This window comes from Parasteatoda tepidariorum, chromosome 10, assembly GCF_982258835.1.
Source record: "Parasteatoda tepidariorum strain Cologne lab strain chromosome 10, Ptep-v5.0, whole genome shotgun sequence".
In the NCBI taxonomy this organism is placed as follows: domain Eukaryota; kingdom Metazoa; phylum Arthropoda; class Arachnida; order Araneae; family Theridiidae; genus Parasteatoda; species Parasteatoda tepidariorum.
This window is the reverse complement of record NC_141764.1, coordinates 54,056,467-54,075,689: the sequence shown is the minus strand read 5'-3', so window position 1 is coordinate 54,075,689 and position 19,223 is coordinate 54,056,467. Positions and strand designations below refer to the sequence as shown.

General features: G+C 25.1%; 2 protein-coding genes across 14 annotated transcripts in view; one reads left to right on the top strand and one right to left on the bottom strand.

Annotated features, from left to right (window-relative positions):
• Oatp30B (Organic anion transporting polypeptide 30B) overlaps nt 1-3,200 on the top strand; it is a 68,028-nt gene extending 64,828 nt beyond the window's left edge. For all 3 annotated transcript variants that reach the window (XM_087153599.1, XM_016049794.3, XM_043050358.3), the window contains 2 exons: nt 231-354; nt 2,145-3,200. In XM_087153599.1, the coding sequence (XP_087009725.1) occupies nt 231-354; nt 2,145-2,469 (449 nt within the window). In that variant the 3' untranslated portion in view covers nt 2,470-3,200. The remainder of the gene's footprint in view (nt 1-230; nt 355-2,144) is intronic.
• Nucleotides 3,201-15,980: 12,780 nt separating this feature from the next.
• Nucleotides 15,981-19,223, bottom strand: part of LOC107437715 (solute carrier organic anion transporter family member 74D) — a 262,945-nt gene continuing 259,702 nt past the window's right edge. For all 11 annotated transcript variants that reach the window (XM_087153593.1, XM_071184715.2, XM_087153594.1 and 8 more), the window contains 3 exons: nt 18,949-19,109; nt 18,691-18,755; nt 15,981-17,697 (listed from right to left, as the gene is read on the bottom strand). In XM_087153593.1, coding sequence (XP_087009719.1) covers nt 17,405-17,697; nt 18,691-18,755; nt 18,949-19,109 — 519 coding nt within the window. In that variant the 3' untranslated portion in view covers nt 15,981-17,404. The remainder of the gene's footprint in view (nt 17,698-18,690; nt 18,756-18,948; nt 19,110-19,223) is intronic.

Genomic DNA, 19,223 nt, shown 5'->3' with positions numbered 1-19,223 from the left:
TCAAGATGTCAACTTTCAGAGGTTTCTCTCTTTGAATATTAATTAAATATCATTATGTACTTCATGTTTTTACTAATTTGTTTGATAATTTGATTTATTAAAATTACCGTTCGAGTTTATTTAAAAAGTTTTTTTTTAAAAATATGATTGATATGCAGCTTTTTTTTATTTGTGCGAGAATTTCAATTTGAGAGCTTTGCATTTGTTATAACAGATTTCCTTATTTTCAGGTTACATACCATCTCCTATTATGTTTGGGAATGTGATTGACTCAACTTGTATATTATGGAAAGCTCATTGTGGTCGGCCTGGTGGTTTTTGTCTGATGTATAATATTGAACATTTTCGAATTAAGTATGTATACTTCAAATTTTACAATTTACAAAAGTATCGTTTTTTTTTTAACTTCCAAGCATAATGTGGGATCAGTGGTCAAAAGTATATAGAAGCTACTGTAGTCACAATTTTTCCATATTTTTTGGTATAGTCAGACCCTTACATTGATAGTTCAGTGAATGTAATGTGTAGTAATTACTGGCAACTTTTTTTAAGGTTGGTTTAGTAACAAAACAAAGTTCAAAAACAATTTTAATCTGATTGGTACAAGTTTTTCAGGTCTGTCACTGGACGGGAGGAGACTGTCCTTGTGGCCGAGCGTTAATTAGAATTTTAGATTGTTTGATGCTTTAAAGCAGCTAGTTTCCCCCCCTTAATTAAGCCATTAAAAATAATAGCTAATTTATCCTTTTCGCCATATCTTCAAATAGCTAATTTATCATTTTTTTGCTCATGAAATACTAAAAGAATATACATCTTGTTTCAATAAAATGGAACACATTTTGCTCTGTGATTTCCGATGTACTTTATTTCTTATACAAAATAAAAGAGCATCGAACTTTTTACAAAATCGCGAATATTTTATATTTTTCTAGTATTTTTAAATTAAGTATTTGCTGTCAAGAATGGCATAAAGAATTGAAGATTAGAAGAACAAATTGGAGATTAATAGAAAAAATTGTTAAAAAATGGTTTAGAATAATAAACTGGCTGTTAAATATTTTGTTATAATTCCTCATATTTAAATCGACCAGTTTTTTTTTAGTTTTTTTTTTTATTCAAAACTATTTTGAACATGGATGTAAATTGAGTTCTCAAGCAGTGTTTTCATCTCAGAAAAAAAATGGGTGAGATTTCAAAAATTTAAAAAAAAAAAAAAAAAAAAAAAAAAAAAAAAACGCAAAGAGACTTAAAAAAAAAATAATAATTTCTTTAATTATGATGCATTTTTAACATCTTCTAATTTTTAAAGCATTGAATATTTTTGCTGCATCATCATATGGAAAATGTTCTACATCTACTTTTTCATCAGCTATTCTCATTAGGTTGCTCAAATGCGTATTTGTTTCGTTTTGATCGCTTCTACCCACATTTGTTTCATTTTCATTTGTCCGTTTCGGAGTAGAAGATATTGGCTTTACAAGGTATTTGTCCATCTTGCATTAACGAGCAAAAACTTTTAACGTCTTACATGAAGAAACCTTACCTACGGTAAACACGTGGTTGCAGAGAAATGCGTTCTGAAAGAGGTTCCGTGGTTCGGAAGGATGGTGTTCTGTTGTTCTTCAAGGTTTTGAACAATACTGGTAAATAGGGAAGCTAGATAATGGGGCAGATGTTGAAAATAATAAAAGATTCAGGAAGAAAAGTGAAACGGATTTTATTCTAAATGGCGCAAAAGAGAAATTTTTTTCAAAATGCGAGAAATTCGTGAATTTTGAAATTTTTTTATAGAATGCGAGAATTTCTCGCGGTAATAATTTTTTAATGTGAGAATATAAAAAAATATGCGAGATTCTCGCGTTCTCGCGCTGTAGTGAAAACACTGTCAAGCAAAGTTTAGTTTTCAGTTTTAAAATACGGAATCTATTCGTAACCTGTTTCATTAATTTAAATTGTTTATTTTATTTACATGCGTCTAAAAAAATTGTCCTCTTCAAATTTTCAAACATTCCAAACTCTGATCAAGATTTTCAACATAAAAAATCTCATATTAGGAATTGTAAATAATAGAAATTGGTAAATGTGCATAATGCATTTATGTTTGAAATTTAAGTGTTTTTATGCCTATATTTGTAATGTTTCAGGTATATTGGTGTTTGTTCTGGCCTAAAAGTGGCATCTGGACTCTTATTCTTTCTCGACTGGATGCTTATATCATGGAAGCACAAGAAAGACATCGAGCAACCACCAACGCTCACAGTTGGTGAAATAGTGTCTTCCATTATATCCTTAGATCGATTATCAATGCTTGGCTGGGGTGACGCCAACATTGACTCGAATAAGGATCCTCCTGAAGACTCTATGCCTTTGGAAATGGAAGAGGACTCTATTGTTAACCCTCTTCCGCCTCGACCAATTAGGAAGCATAAGAGGGGAAGCTCAGCGAGTGAGATGCTTAGTCCTCGTTGAGTTCTTGTTAAATTGCCAAGAAAGGGATATGGTAATGCTTACACAACCTTACTACTGATGACAGTAGGCACTCAACTATAGCTGGCAAAATTGCTTGCAAACAATAAATAATACTGTATTATTTATATATAGATTTGGATAATACTGTAAACTGTATTTTCTTTAGGGCAGAGGAGCTTATTTGAAATGGGGAAAGAGGATTTGTTGTTAACCTATTAAAATTTTAAGTAACTGTTTAATTTGTTATTATTAAACAGATATTAATAACAAACTAAATAGTTATAATAACATTTTATAGTTTTTATTATAAAACAATTATAATAGAAACTATTCAAATTTTAAATTATTTAATTTGTTATTCTTGTTGTTAATTATTCGTTGTGATGTGTTTAAAATGTTACTAGGAAAGAGGTACTGATGACTTAATTAAGTTGAAGTTTTAAAAAAATTCAATTCGCTTTTTTTAATTAATGTTTCAAACTAAACAATTCAAGTTACTCAAATATTTACTTGAAAAAATTTTTTCAAATAATTAATCCATAAACTTAAGAATTTCCTATGTACTATCATCTATTTAAAATTATTTATTTCGAAAATTTTATTAAAAAAACTCTTTCTGGGTAGATTTTAATACTTAATTTGTAGAAATGTAATATTGCTTAGAAAAAATAATTAAAGGTTTAAAATAAAACTAATCTAGAAAATTAAAATTCTTAAATAATCTGCAAATGAGAAAACATATTCAGGTGTCATCATTTGTGAAATATGCGCGAGTTGAAAGTAAAAGTTATTAATATTTTAAATTGTGCTTTTTATAGTGAAGATATGATAAAAAAAATGGTATTAATTGTTATTGCTACACTCTTTGGTTGTTAAATATATTAATCAAACTTTAGTGTTAATTATACATCTGATTTTTTTTTCTCCAAAATTTGCATTAGTTTGTGCTAATACTTCAAAATAAATTACATGTTATTTAATTATTTCTATGTATCATTATTGGAAAAGGCATTAACTAAGCTTAAAGGCTTGTTATTTCGTAATTATTTCTTTTATTAATTGAAGCAAAGTAGTGTTGATTTTAGGAAAATGCTCTTAAATTTTCATTTAAATCTGCATCAAGTAATAAAATTTAAAATTTGCAATCCTTGAAGATCTTAAAAAGTTAGGATAACATAAACACAACTACCGAGACTGGCAAAAGTCTGTAGTCAATTCAATGAATGTTTAATTATCTAATATCAAATGGTATATAGATTTCATAATATCTATATATTCAAAATTTTTAAATCATATATATTTAGTATTTTTAAATCATGGTCACTTGTTTTTCTTGAGCTACTTATTTATTTATTTTTGCCACTATTAATTACATTGTGGTGATATGTTTTATGGTCTACTTACTTTCGCTTTGATTTTTTCCCTCGATAATTGCCAGTTGCCTTCCAAAGGGTAATATTAAAACTTTGGTGGATTCTACAAATGTTTTGCATTTTCATATCCCTTTAGACTGAAATAATTTATCAGTGATGATATGTACAATACTGCTGAGTACAGATCTCTAAATATTGCAGTACTTCGTTCTTGTAGAATGTGTTTGTGCCTGATGAAAATGTTTATTTATTTTCTACGTGATACTCCATCCACTTTAAGTTGTTTTTAGACACATATTAATTTTCTCTGGGGTGACTTGTATCTCATTGAAGAAAATATGCTCTCAACATATGATACAAATATTTTGCCTGTATTATGTAAATATATATATTTGTATAGTATTATTGTGTAGATATATTTAACTTGTAAAAAAAAAAATAGGGCAGTAAAATCTTGTAGAGTAAAACTTAAGTAATATATTGTTATTAACCATTCAAATATTTGCCCTGAAAGGCTCTTGAGAAATTAGAAAATAATCTAGATACAAAATTTTGAAAATCTTAATTTTTCACTAAAGTAAAATATTTATTTTTTAAACATTTTTTTCCTTATTAAATCTAATTGTGTTTTGTTTTAATATCAATGAATTCATTTAGTTTTTCTTATTGGTAAATGTATTTCTGCAATAATCAATTTTTATAACTTGATTGAATATTATGACTAGCTGTTAGAAATTAAAAAAATCAATTCCATTAGTAACTCAAATTATTTATAGTTTACCTGTTTTGTTTTGGTTATAGTTTACCAAACACATTTTTGCAATTTAAATCTCTTTTTTTTTAAATATTAAACATTTACATAAAATCTTTTTTAAAAAATCATTGAAATAAATTGATTTTCCCTACTCTGGGACCAAATTGTTTATTATTGCTATCTTTTTTTTCCTCATTGATTTCTCTAATTTTTTATTGTATAACAAAAACAAAATTAATATTATAAGTTGCAATTTTTTATTTATATTTAAATTCTATCAAAGTTTCTTCTGCATTAAATTTATCTAGAAAAACATTGTGAGATACATCTCACCTAAAATATTTTGTATAATATTGTAGATCTTGTGTATAGAAGTTTAAAAAAGACAACACTAATGTTAATAGGAATAAATACTTTTTTTTTTATAAATATATTTAATGCTAGTTGGATTATATCTAACAGTCAGCTTATTATTTTTCTTTTAGATGATGTATTTTTTCTTCTTCCTGTGGCTAAATAATTTTACTAGAAAAGCTTATTAGTACAATTAAATAACTAACATATGCTGATTGCCTTATATGAGCTTTAACAGATATGAATGTCTCATATTGGTTTTTTTCGTCAAGTTTATTGATTGAAAAGTTTTCTTTATTGTATAAATAACGTTTTATACACTTATTTGTACTCAATTCATTAATAGCTTTTAATTTATTACTAAACTCTTTGAAATTATGAATATTTAAATTTTTACTGCTGCTTAAAATTCTCTTTCAAATTATAATCGCAAAAAGTGTGAATGTATTTAACCTTAAGTAAAATGACAATCAATGTATTACATATACTGCCTAGGCAGTTCAATTCTAGCTATTATTTCTCAGAAAAGTATAAAACTGTTGTATTTTAAAATATTTATTAAAATGGCAGGTGCAGAAAAACGTTTTTCTTGTATTAGATATGATTTTTTTTTTCTTATGAAAATGACATGATTTGATGCATTTATAAATTTTTTTGAGATATATTTAATGGCATTTATTAGAGCATTCGAAATGAAGTTGACTCTAGCATTCGAAGACTCTAGCCTTCTGATTCCATCTTAAACTTTACGCATTTTAATTTTTCAAAAATTATTAACGTTTGTTTAACCAAAACGGAAAAACTAGTTTGTGTCTATAAAAAGTTATCACTTGGTAAATAGTTTTTTTTTTCAGTTATCATACAAATTCCTAAGTTGCTTTTTAAATATTTTTAAGTTAGATTATAACAGTTCATTCACAGAGTTAAGCTCTACTATCCAGTGCCAAAGAACTTGCCGCTATGACTTCAAACAATATAGCAATAAAATGTTCGGGGTCTAAGGGATGTTGTCCAAGTGGTCAAACAGAATCATTATAAATGTTTAAAATTTCTTTTTATTTAAAAAAAAATGAAAATGAATTTTAGTTGCTCAGAAGCCAATATATTAAAAAAAATAGAAAAAGAGAAAATAAATTAAATAAGTAATTTGTATTTCCTAAAATTTATAATTGTTCTAAACTCAATGTTTTTTTTTCCTGGATGAATCTGATAATATTACCAAATCTATCCCATAAGCCTTGGATTATGTTAAAAAGAATAGTAGGAGGGTATATCCTCAATAAATAGAAATTTCTTAATATTTCTAACAAGTAAAGAAAATTTTTAGTAATCATCATTAATTTAATAAATTTATACGAGTTAAAAACAAAGTGAGAAATAAAAATTCATCATATTTCTGTAGAACTTTTTTTGACTGAAACTTAAGTGATAACTATTTATTGTCTTAAATTTATTTTAATATATAAAAGCAACAGAAAGTATCCTTTTTCATTGATAACCAAATAATATACCCGCATAACTAATAATTTGAAATTAAAAGTGTTTAAGCATATTAACTATTACAGTAACTATTTAGAAAAATTAAAGTAATATTTGGTTCATAAAATAAGAACATATTTTCTGAATGCTCTAATACTTACTTGAATTAATAATGCATATTTACATTTTACAGCATTGCATTATTGTAATCTCAGTATGTGATATACGATCGATTACTAGTTTAAATTTAAACCATAGTCTGTTTCTATTTCTTTTGGGTGATATTTTTAGTATTGTCACAGTTTTTAGATTGCAGGTGCCTTTTATATTGTGTTTTGGTGTTTGCTATGTTTTTAATATTTGTGTCCCTCATCTTCAGTATTTTAAGTTTTAATTTCATTTATTTGCTTTTTTTATCACAAGTGATGGCAACCGTTATTTTAATTGTATTTATTGCTTTGTATAGTTTATTAATATACTAATTTTTTTAGTATTACTTGCTTTTCCAAGTTTCTGAGCTTTGGAGTCTACTGTTATGAATAATTGGTTAAATTATTTATTTATTTTTTTCTTTTAATTTAAAGCATTTTACTTCAATAAATGATTGAATTATAACATTAAAAGTGTATTTAAATTTCTAAAAATTGTAGAGTTAGTATAGTTTTTAGAACACCGAAAAAAGTTGTGTTGGGAAATAGTTTGTGGAATGAGAAATAGTACTAAAATTCAAGTGGTATTTGTCATTTTGCCATGAATACCACCTGTTTTTAAGGAATAATTCTCAAATACAAAAGAAAAGCCAGCTCATATTTTTCAAATATGGTATAAACCTTATTTTATATGTGACTTATCTTGTAAAACATAGCAACATTGTTTGCTTGTGTTTTATGAATGTTTGTGTTAAACAAATTAGTGCAATTTTAGAATAATTTATTTATATATAAGTTTTGAATGCAGAAATTTTGAGAAAATTTCTGTTGTATGAAATTAGTATTTTTAATTATCAATTATGTGGTGTTTGTTTACCTTTAATGCTGGACTCAAACTGAAATCTCATTTTTCTGAATTTCTAGTATATATTAACGTATTTTTTTAATATTTTTATTTACAGATTTATCTTTATTTTAATTATATTCGTCTTATAATTTTTCTCTTGTCACTCTAATATAGTATTATTCTCTCTTTACTTTCTGAATGTTCCATAAAAAATTTTATTAAACAATTTTGATAAAAGACGGTTCTGTTGTATTATAAATCATTTCGTTAAAATGAATGTTTGCATTTCTATATAAATTTTACTAATAATCAAAACTTAAATTTACTTAAAAATTCTGAAAATTTCTTCAAAAACTTAATTTTAAAAAGGCTTAAGTTTTATTTATCATGCTTCATATGAACAATAAAAAATAAAATAAATGCCTCATTTTTAATTATTTTAAATTACTTGTTGTTTGATTCGTAACCTTTAGTAGAAATGCCAAATATGGGAAATATGTTATCTTAATGTACTGTGTTATAAATACCATTAAAAGATGTATATTGTGTAGATATCTATATATAATTTAACTTTTTTCTGCTTCATTTTGAGAATGAAGATAAATTTTTTTTGAAGGTTTTACAACTTTATCTGAATTTATTTACCTCAAAAATTTCTTGAATAATAGATTTATTTGAAGACAATATTACAAATTTTAAGCATATGTTTTATAAATTTGAATATTTTCTTTTCTTTATTTTAATGACTATGGCAATTAGAATTGATATGCATGTTTCATACATTATCACCAGCACAATTGATCAATGCAATAAAAGAAACCTTACACTTGTATTTATTTTTTACTTATGTTAATTGCATTGACTTAATCTTGGAACTGTGAGTAATGGTTATATCTTTTATGAAAAATGACAACCTTACTTTTACCTTTATAGAAAAATAACATAATAAATTTACTAAGTTTTTTTTAACAGTTTTCAAGGATGAAAACTCAATATTTTATGAATGACATTAGCTCAATGAGAATAGAAAAATAGAAGAAATCTTTTTTTTTTCTTTTATAACACTATTTTGCTTTTCAAAATTTATTATTAATTCTATGGTTATAGTTTGTTAAAATATGGTGCATTTATCTCGTTAATTTATATTCATATCAATTATTTGTATGATTTCATTATTTTCATATTTAACATTTCTACACTGCTTCATAAAATTTAATTTTTACAAATATTGAGTATGATATTGTATTAGTATAATTGACTTATGTATGATAATATTTATTGTTATTGTGGAAGTATGTTGTTTGTACTTAAAAGTTAGAATTGATTAGAGTTGAAAATAATATATATATTAAAAAATTATATATATATATATATATAAATACATAAAAACACTTGTAAATGATATATTTTAGATGCACTGCAAATGCAGAGAATGAAATTTGCTGCGAATAAATTATGTAGTATGAATGCGAGAAGCGCACTACTCTTCGTTGAATAAAAGAATGTGTGCACTTTCTTTTGTTATTTTTTTTTTAAATACACATTACATTAACCCTTCAAGTGTTGGGTAAAATTGTACAGAAATTTTTCACCTATGCACTTTTTTCTCATTCAATAACATGGAAAAACTGGTTTCTTTGATGCAGGAAAGCCTGCAACTAAAAATTTGGCATAAGTCAGGACTCAGTAGTTTAATTCAGAGAGAATAAAACTTTAAATTATTGCTATTAATTATGAATGTAACAAAACAGCTTTGTATTACAAATTACATTAGTATTTTACAAATGATAACTTTTTAAACGCCATTTTAAAAAAAAATTTAAGCTGATCACAATTTACGCCGTAAATTTTATGCCATAATGGATGTACAGTAAAATTAAAAGTTTGAATATTTAAAAAGAATTATTGATTTAAACTATCTCCCTTTCTGGTTAGTTTCACTAAAAAAAATGCTCAATATAATAATCAAAGTGGTATTGGTTTTTTATTTTAATTGAGTTTAAAAATACTGTCATTTTGCATTTTCTAAATTTTTTATCCACTGTTCTTACACTAGATTTTAATATTTTTATCAAAAAATACTTGTAAGTTAAAACTAAATTTAATGTGTATTTTCAAAGTATGTTTGCCTTAATGATTGTATAGATTGTTCTTGTTTCAAATTCGATATATTGTTGCCAATTTATTTATTTTAAAAATATCCTGCCTTCATACTATTTATTTAAATTATAGTGCAAACCTACAGACTAAACTATTCACATATTAGCTATCATCTTCTATTCATCATTAGATACAATTTGGAAATGATCCAAATAATAGACCATATGAATTTGAATTTATGATTATTTTTTTAGTTATAACTTAACTAAGTTGGAAAAAAGATCATTTATTGATAAAATAGATTGTTCCTGTTACAAATTTGATATCCAATTGTTGCCAATTTATTTTTAAACTGTCCAGTCTTCATTTTTTTTGTCTAAATTACAGTGCAAACCTACAGACTAAACTATTCACATATTAACTATCATCTTCTATTTGTTGCAATTTGGAAATGTACTAAATAATAGACCATATGAATTCGAATTTATGATTATTTTTTAACTTTAACTTAACTAATTTTTTAAAAAAATTTCAGACCAAGCACAAAGAAATACATAATAAAAAAATGGCATTGCATAATTTTTTATTATAAAAGTAATATTCTTACAGCTTTGAAATTTACGACACATTTTTCGCAGTCACAGTTTAAAATTCTATACATTGATTATGAATACACAAAACGAAATAAGCTTATCACATGACTTAAAAAAGTTTTTACACAGTTCATATAAAAGAACATTTGATTAGAATTTTCAAGATAAAAACATGTAGTAGGAAGATATATTCTATCTATTAGATTCAGTAGCATCAAACTTCCATGTAAATGAGTTCTTGATAAATGCATATGAATACTTTGAAAATAATTTAATTTTTTAAGTATGTTCATAACCAAACTGTAAAAGAATTATGTTAATTGGCCTTTACCTGATTTTCCTGCCAAATTAATAACTTATATTCTGATATAAATACTAACAAAAATGCAACATTTATATACCAACATAGCAAAATAACACTTAAGACACTTTAAAAAACAATGCTAGTTTAGTGAAGAAAAATAAATGAACACATGTGTTGCATAATGCAAATAATGCTGTATGAAAGTCATTCATACTTTATGTAGTTAAATTGTATCAAATATTTGGGGGGAAAAAATGGATTATTTTTTAAAAATATGTTATCAATATCTCTTACATGGAAGAAAAAAATTTATAGTACAAACGATAAATGTTATTTGATGTTCTAAACATTTTGTAATTTATTAATTACAAAAAATCTTTTTGAGTTATAGCATCTTATAAAGAAATACTTTAATTAAAATTAAATGTTGAACCATAATTTCTTTACAGTTTAAATTTGCTGGAACTGTAGTAGTGTTGTATAAAAAAGGAAATTTTGCATTGATCAATATCATTACAGTTAAATGTTTCGGTAACCACTTGTAAGAGTAATTTAACACTCCGAATTATTCAAATTTTTTAACATTATTAGTATCTCTAAAGGATTAATTAAATAAAACCATCAGAACATTGAGTATTTTGTGGGTGTTAAATATTCTATAAAATTGTACAAAAATATGCAAATAAGTGTGAAAAAAATTAAAATAACCAACAATTTCACTATTTTGAAAAAATTTATAAAATATTAAACGGATATAATTAAGATATTATATCGAGTAATAGCTATAGTAGATATGAAATATTACTTAATTTTAAAGTTGAAAGATATTGTAAACAAATTTTAGTTTTCTAATAAAAATAATGCATAATCCAGGTAACATAAAATATCTTAGTAATTTTTTTTACCGAATTCTCGCACTTTGTATAAAAGTAAAGAGTTGATGCCTACTAATTATTACTGATGGGAACTGAGTAAAATTAATAAATTCATATGACATTTTTATGAAAAAAAAATTTTTATTGCATTTTTAAACAATTTTAAAAAAACTGAAAGCATAATAAAATGTTAATAATTTAGACATTTCTTTCTCTGGAAAGTTTTTCAATCTTCATTTATTTGATATTCTATAAGTAAACTTTTTCAAATTCATCCTTATTTGTATTTAAAACTCATAAGTTAAATTTAATTTTTAGTTGTGGGATGATTTTAGCAACAAAACTACATGACAAATATAAAGGACTTCCATAACTAATAGAAAAACAGTGGTGAATAATAACTTTATTATTTTGAGTTGCATGACAAATCCAAAAATATATATATTAATTTTGAGAAATAAATTTTAAGAAATTTAATAATAAAATAAATTTTAAGAAATTATTTTGAGTTGCATGACAAATCCAAAATATATTTTTGGATTATATTAATTTTGAGAAATAAATTTTAAGAAATTTAAAACTACATGTTTTATTAAACCACATGTTTTAATAAATTATATGCATTTATAAATTCCCCACTGTTTCTCTTAGAATGCATTTGACTTTTAGCTAGTGTAGAATTAAACAACAATACATGGCACAATTGCTCTGTACAATAGAAACAAATGTAACATTTTTTAGTTTATTTAACTTATATCTTAATCACAAGCAGTTGATCATTTCATAATTAATATATAATGTAAAAAATTAGATGTTCAACAAACATAAATACTTAAACAAATAGCAATCTATCACGTTATTGTGTAGATACATGACACATAGAACACATTTTCACATGTTGTGCTCATTTCAACTTTAATGTGAAATGGAATTGAAAATTGATATTATAGCTGCCAACCTTTGAAAGAAAATGAAAGATATGTTTTATTATTTATATTTGAAAAATGCTTTTTAAATAATTAGTTTTTGATAAGCTGAAATCAGGGTTGGCCTTAAGTGTCCAAAACTGTCTAAAACACTTCTGTTCATAGCTCAATATAAAAATTTATTTAATATGTTGACTGCTGCAACAAACTGTCAGTCTGGCCACAGCACTGCCAAGTCATATCTGTTCAGTTTTGAAAAAGTGTGTTATTGATTATTCAGATCAAATGGTTTTTTATGCTGTGACAATTAGAAAAGGACATAAATGATAAACTTGATATTGAGCTTCTGCAAACTTTTTGATGTTTTTCAAAATCGTAACAAAGACTTAATATTAGAAGGTTTAGAGAATCAATAGGTGCAAATTATTCAGACTACCTGAAAATAAAACTATGCCTTCTGTTCGACCAAGGCAGCAAAATATTGCAATCACAAAAATGATTCTAGAAAAAGCTTTGGATTCGCATGCAAGCAATATTTTTAAAAAAAATAAATAAATATTTAAATAGACTAATCAAAACATAGGGAAATATGAAGAATACATTTTGTTCAAAATGTCCTGACCAACCTCAGCTTTGCATAAAATGCTTTAATGTACTACACACAATAATTTTTCTAATAAACAATCTTTATTATAATTTTATAGTTTTATTATAAACTGGGAATATTTATAGAAATATTCTCGAAGATTTCTTGAAACCAGACAAATAAGTGTCACCCAAATGTGGGTGACGCAGTCTGAAGAGAACTGCTGTCACCTGGACATGGGTGGTGCAGCAGTCAACGTGTTGAGCAATATTAAAAGATAGTGAAATTAACTATGATACAAAATTATCAAGTTATTAAATATAGATCTATGTCTTCAAAATAATTTTTTTTTAAAATTAAAAATAGTTTCATCCTCTCAGTCTTTAACTGTCCAAAACTATATATTATAGTATTGTTTTATATAAACAAAGAAAATGTCTAAAAATTGCAGAGGGTAGAAAATTATAAATTTACTATGAATTAAATTGTAATTTTTTTTTTATCAGGAAATAAAAAATAAAAGTAACTTTCTATTTAAAACAAAGCTGTTATAAACTTTAAATAAATATTTAATAGAGTTGTTGAAATAGTATATTATAAAAATATAGATAGTAAATGTATACAGAAAAAGGGCATATAATGATTAGATAAGAAATTTTAAGTTCTTGTATTTTTATACCTTTATTATAAGTTTTGGACACTTTTGGTCTGAAAATCCAAACCCTAAACCTGGCAAGTACTTTTATTAAAAAATAACTTATTCACAAATATAGAAAAGTTAAGGACTTTCAATGATTCCAGCAATATAAATTAAAAAAAAGAAAGAATGTTTTGAGTTGACAGCAATATATATGTATTTCCAACAAATATATTTTTTGAACGAAGAACGTACAATAATATTTAAAACACAGGACCAACAGCAAAATTTAAGTACTATCAAAGCCAAACATTAACAGTAAAATACATTTGAATATTTAATATAATTGTATAAATGCTTTTTAGTTCATAGAATATAATTTAAAAAATTAGAAACTTAACTCATTAATTTTAATTTTTATATATAATAAAAGGTTGAATTAGGCACAAGAAAGACATATAGAATTGCAATATGTACAGTAAGAAAAAAATTATGCTTATCATCTATACACTTTATTTTTATTAAAATAATTCCTTCATGCAAAAAGAAGCTGAATATAGCAGATTAGTAAAATCGTATATGGTCAATGAAAAATATTTATGCATATATAAAGATCAGAAAATTTAGTATTTCACCCTATCTTGATATGATAGAATTGTTAAGCAGTGTAATATACAGTTATTAAAAAGATATAACAAAATAAGATTACTAAAATGGCTAACATAAATTTGGAGTGCAATTTTATACATGATTCAAAAAACATTAATTTTTCTTAACATTTTTAATTTTTTTTAACATATTTGTACTCTTTTTAAACCCTGATTTTTTTAAATTCAAATTTTCATTTAAAATTATATCTATAAATACAGCACCTGTAAGATACATTAAAAAAGGTCTGTTTGAAAGAATTCAAACAAAAGTAGGAACTTTTTAACTACATGCATAAAAATTGCTCATTTAAAATGTACGTAAGAAACAATAACAAGTATAATTAAGGTAATCATTAAAAAAAATTTAAGGTTAAAACTGTGTGTTTATTTAATTTATGCCAAAGAATCTTTTAATTACTATAATGCTCATGTTATAATGCAGAAGAAAAAAAAAACATTTTTTGATACGTAAAATCATTTTTTCATCAATGGTACAGTACAGAACCCGTTATCCGGAAATCAGAAAACCATAAAACCGGAACAAAATTCGATAAATTTTCCTGCCATTTAAAAAAAAATAATTTTTTTTCCTCATAAGATTTTAGGATTTTTCTTTCTTTTTTAACAGATGTTTACCTTACCATCATTTTAGAAATAATCATTAGTGTATTACTTTATCACTTTTTCTTCTTTTTAAGATTATTTCTAAAAAAATTTTTTTTAGTTGGGTTTGACAATAAAAAAATGGCTTTTTGTAGCGATTCAGAAAATGGGAAAAATCAGTTACCTGGAATAGCGATGGTCCCGGATAACCGGTTCCCTACTGTACTAACAATTGAATATTGATTTATCTTTCTATATTGATATTTATAAAGTTGTTTATTTTCCATATTCTTCAGATCAATAATATTCTGACTGCATGTTTATAGCTCTTGCAATGGATGATGCACTGTATTTCATCAAAACAATGACTAAGTAGCTGATTTTATCGTTAAAGGCAAAAAGAAATTGGGAGGTAAAATCTTAATTTAATTTCCTTCATTTCATTAAATTAAATTCATTTAAGGAAATTAATTTCCTTCATTTCATTTGAAATTTTTATTAATAGTTATATTTTACTCTTTATCATTCAGTTACAGAAAATACTTTAAAAAAGTGAAAATTTAGCAGAATGATATTCTATTGCTATGGATATTTTAATACATTTTTTATATGTTTTATTAATGAAATGGGATTATAATTCATTATAAACACCATTTATAAATTTTGTATTTCTTAAACTGCATGCATTTATAATTGAAAACGAATTAATACATTAAAATTAAATTAATAATTTTTATGTTGTATCTAGGTACTACAGCATTTTTTTTTCATTAAATTTTTTGGATTATTTCACCTATGATACAAAATGCTATACGTTAATTATTATATTTTAACAAATAGCATTTAGCAGAATATTTTTTAGCAGGCATTATAAAACTAAATTTTTTCCTCTTGCTCTACAACTGTAATTTTACAGATGTTACGATTACTTTGTATAAAAAAAAACATTGCATAATATATTCTCTGATTGAATAATTTAATATTTTTACTGTAATTAATTACAAACAGCTTGAAAGGGGTATTTTTTGAAGAATTAGAAGGAAAATGTGTAAACCTGAAAACAGACTTCAATTAGTCAATCAATAGCACCAGGCACAAAAGATTTGTACTCAAATTATTAATTGAATTTTGACGTAGCATGAAATTTGACTTATTAATGGCTAAATTGAAACTGTTAAATAATATTTCATTTAATAATATTATGGATTGTAAAAATTGCTTAAAAGAATCACGCTTAATATAATTTTATCATTTCTATGTTATAAAATGCGTGTTGGTTGAACAAAATGAAAATAGAAGAAGGAAAAAAACTGATTCTTAACTTATTCCAAAATGATAAAAGCTACTTTCTTAACTTAGAATTCGATACCTGCTGCAGTACATAAATGAGTACATAAAAATGATCTTCATAAAATGTGCGTCAAAAAATTAAATCCTTGAAGTTTAAGATAAAATTTTAGAAATTTCCCTTTAAAAATATATTAATGGGTTAAAAGAAATTGGAAAATTAAAAAAAAAAACTGATAGTAACAAACTTAAAAGTTAATTATCAAAATCTAGAAGATTTATTTGAAACTGAAATAAATAAAACATAAAATTTAATACGTATAAGGACGCTTGAAGGTTCAAATAATTCGATAATACAGATATGTAAGGTTTAATTGTGATGAAGGTTTCCTATTCTAAATAAATAATAATTTATTATGCCTCACCACAAAAAGATAAATATAAAATGTTATCAAGAAAAGCTCCTATCAACAGTCTTTAAATTGAAGAGCTTAGCAGAAAGATGTGTTAAATGATCTTTTCGTAAATGTAAGAGAAATAGCCTTAGACTGCAAAGAAATGACAAGAAAGCTGTTAACAAAGTCTCTTTTTTTATATAAAAATCTGCCTCATTTGAAAATTACAGCTAACATCCTGAAAACCTCAATATTTTCAAATTGTTGCATAACACACTTTTCAACTAAGATCTTCAATTATCACCTTTAAAAAGAATAAAACATTGATCATCGTAATACAAGTTTTGCTTATATTTTTGATAAGTGTAAAAATGTCCAGGATTCTATATACATAGTTGCAGATTGTAAATAAATCATCTTTGCAATGTAAGGTAAATATCATGCAAAATTAACTGATTACATTGGAAAAAAATCCTCTTGGGCGATTCAATGACGTTTTAAGAGTTTTAATGTACGACTCATCAATGATAACAGCTGCCAATGTGATTTGTTGAATCAATTTTCCAATAATAACTTTAGTTTTTAATCATCGTTAAACATGATACTTGTGCACCAATATTTAATTTTTTGTTATTAATTAGTAATCACCTCCATTAAATACCTTTTGTTCAACACTGAAGCTTAGCATAATGGAGAATTGAATTGCATCAGTGATTTATCAGAAGAAAAGATGTGGATATTTTTTTCTTCAAACGCATCAAATAATGAGTATTCTTGTGCACTGAACAAATGAGGAGTTTGCCAAATGATGATAAAAAATAATTTGTAGCAATGAATAGTAGTAACTCACATGGGGAAAAAGATTAACTTAAAATCCATAAAAGGTTCTGCCCTGGCATAACAGGGCTTTTTATCACGAATGATTTTTTTTAACAAAAAAAAAATCACATTTCTTGGCAAGATATTGAACATTTAATTACAAGATATATATTTGTGACTCTAGGAATGCACGTTTATTGGTAATCATATTGTGCTTTCCAACTGTGGATTCAGCTGAGTTTCATTGAAAGGTACCATCTCTTCTACATCACAGGCTTCGTCCTCTTCTTGGAATTGTATATCTTTGGCTTTGAACCAAACAATCAGATCCACAAAGAAAGCTAAAAGCATGATGACAGCTGTAACACCATGAAAAACAGACCGGAATTTGGACGGATCATAGAGACGACACGCTCCTGGTTCGCCACAATTATCTTCCCAGAAGAGGCAAGCTGAGTCCACTACAGCACCATAAATAATAGGACAAGGAACATTACCTATTGATTAAAACAAAGATATATTAAAATTAATAATCACATTACATGTATAGAATATTTAACAATTTAGAATCACTAATGTAGTATTAATTATTACGGGAAAAAAACATATAATTTTGCAGAAATATTTGCAATGTAATTACAAAAATTTTTTCAAAATATACACAGGAATAATTTTCAGCTAAACAAATGATGTTCACCAGCAACTTCAAATATCTATAGCCCTGTTTACATTATTTCAAAACAAGTTCCAAAAATATTCATAATACACAAAAAACTATGTATAAAAATCAGACCTGCTTACTACTTAAAATTCAAAAGTGTAACATTTACATAAAACTGTATCTTTCAAAAATTACAATGTTTTTTTTTTAATGGATTTTGTGGAAAATACTTAAACTTATAACAACAACATAAACTTATAACAAATAGGTATTAACATTAGAAAAATGGCTAAATTCAAAACATAGCTCACTAAAAGTATTTTCTGACTTTTTTATAATGTGATACCTTATACCTGGAATGACCGGGGAGGCCAAACAGGCCCCTTAGGTATCTTGGTAGGAACACCACCATAAGTCAGGTAGGTTTGGGTAATTGGTACCATTTAGTAGGTATAAAGTACCCCAGTTTTATTATTATATATATATATATAAAAAAAAAAACAAGTATTCCAACACATCTTCAATCATTATTTATAGAGAAAAGGAAACTCAATTATCTAATCAAGTATATCTGAAAAGTCAGTGTTCCATTTAATCAAACATTTTCATTAATCAAATTGAATAAAATATCATAGAATTTTGATGATCAAGTCTCTAATATATTCCTAATTAAATTAATTATGATTACATTTTAAGATTTTAGATGACTAAGATTAGATTTTAAGATTTTGATCAACACACAAACAATCTGGGAAGGGTCAAACTGGCCTCTTCAGTATTTCTACGCATATATCATTGTTTAGGTTAATTAAACTTTAACTTTTCTCACCAAATAAGCCTATTGCAAATGCTATGAGTCCTAGGGCCATAGCTTTGTCCTTTGGTTCAACACATCTAAAAGATAAAAAAAATTACAGTTATATCAAAAAATCCACTTGTAAAACTCCAAAAAAAATATTATTAAATTTAAAAATTCAAGAAATTTTTAAGCATATTAAACAGAATAATTTAAAAATATATATTAGGAAAGAATATTTATATTAAAACTCTTACAATTTAAGACAAAATTACATATTAATTAACTTACCTTAGTGTAAGAAGCATAGATCCAACTTCTGAAGTAGAATGGGCCAAAACGAAAAAAGCAAATACTGCGACATAAGGAAATAGGCTGTTGCATTCGAGAGGACAAAATCCATTGGTAGCTGTTACATTAGGACCCAAACACTTACAGTCAGAGTAAACATACTAAAATATTAAGAGAAAATTTATCATCACAGTATCAGCAAAACAAATTTTTAATTAAATAAATAAGCCCAAGAAACTGAAGTGGTAAAATTTTACCTGATTAAAAACTTAATC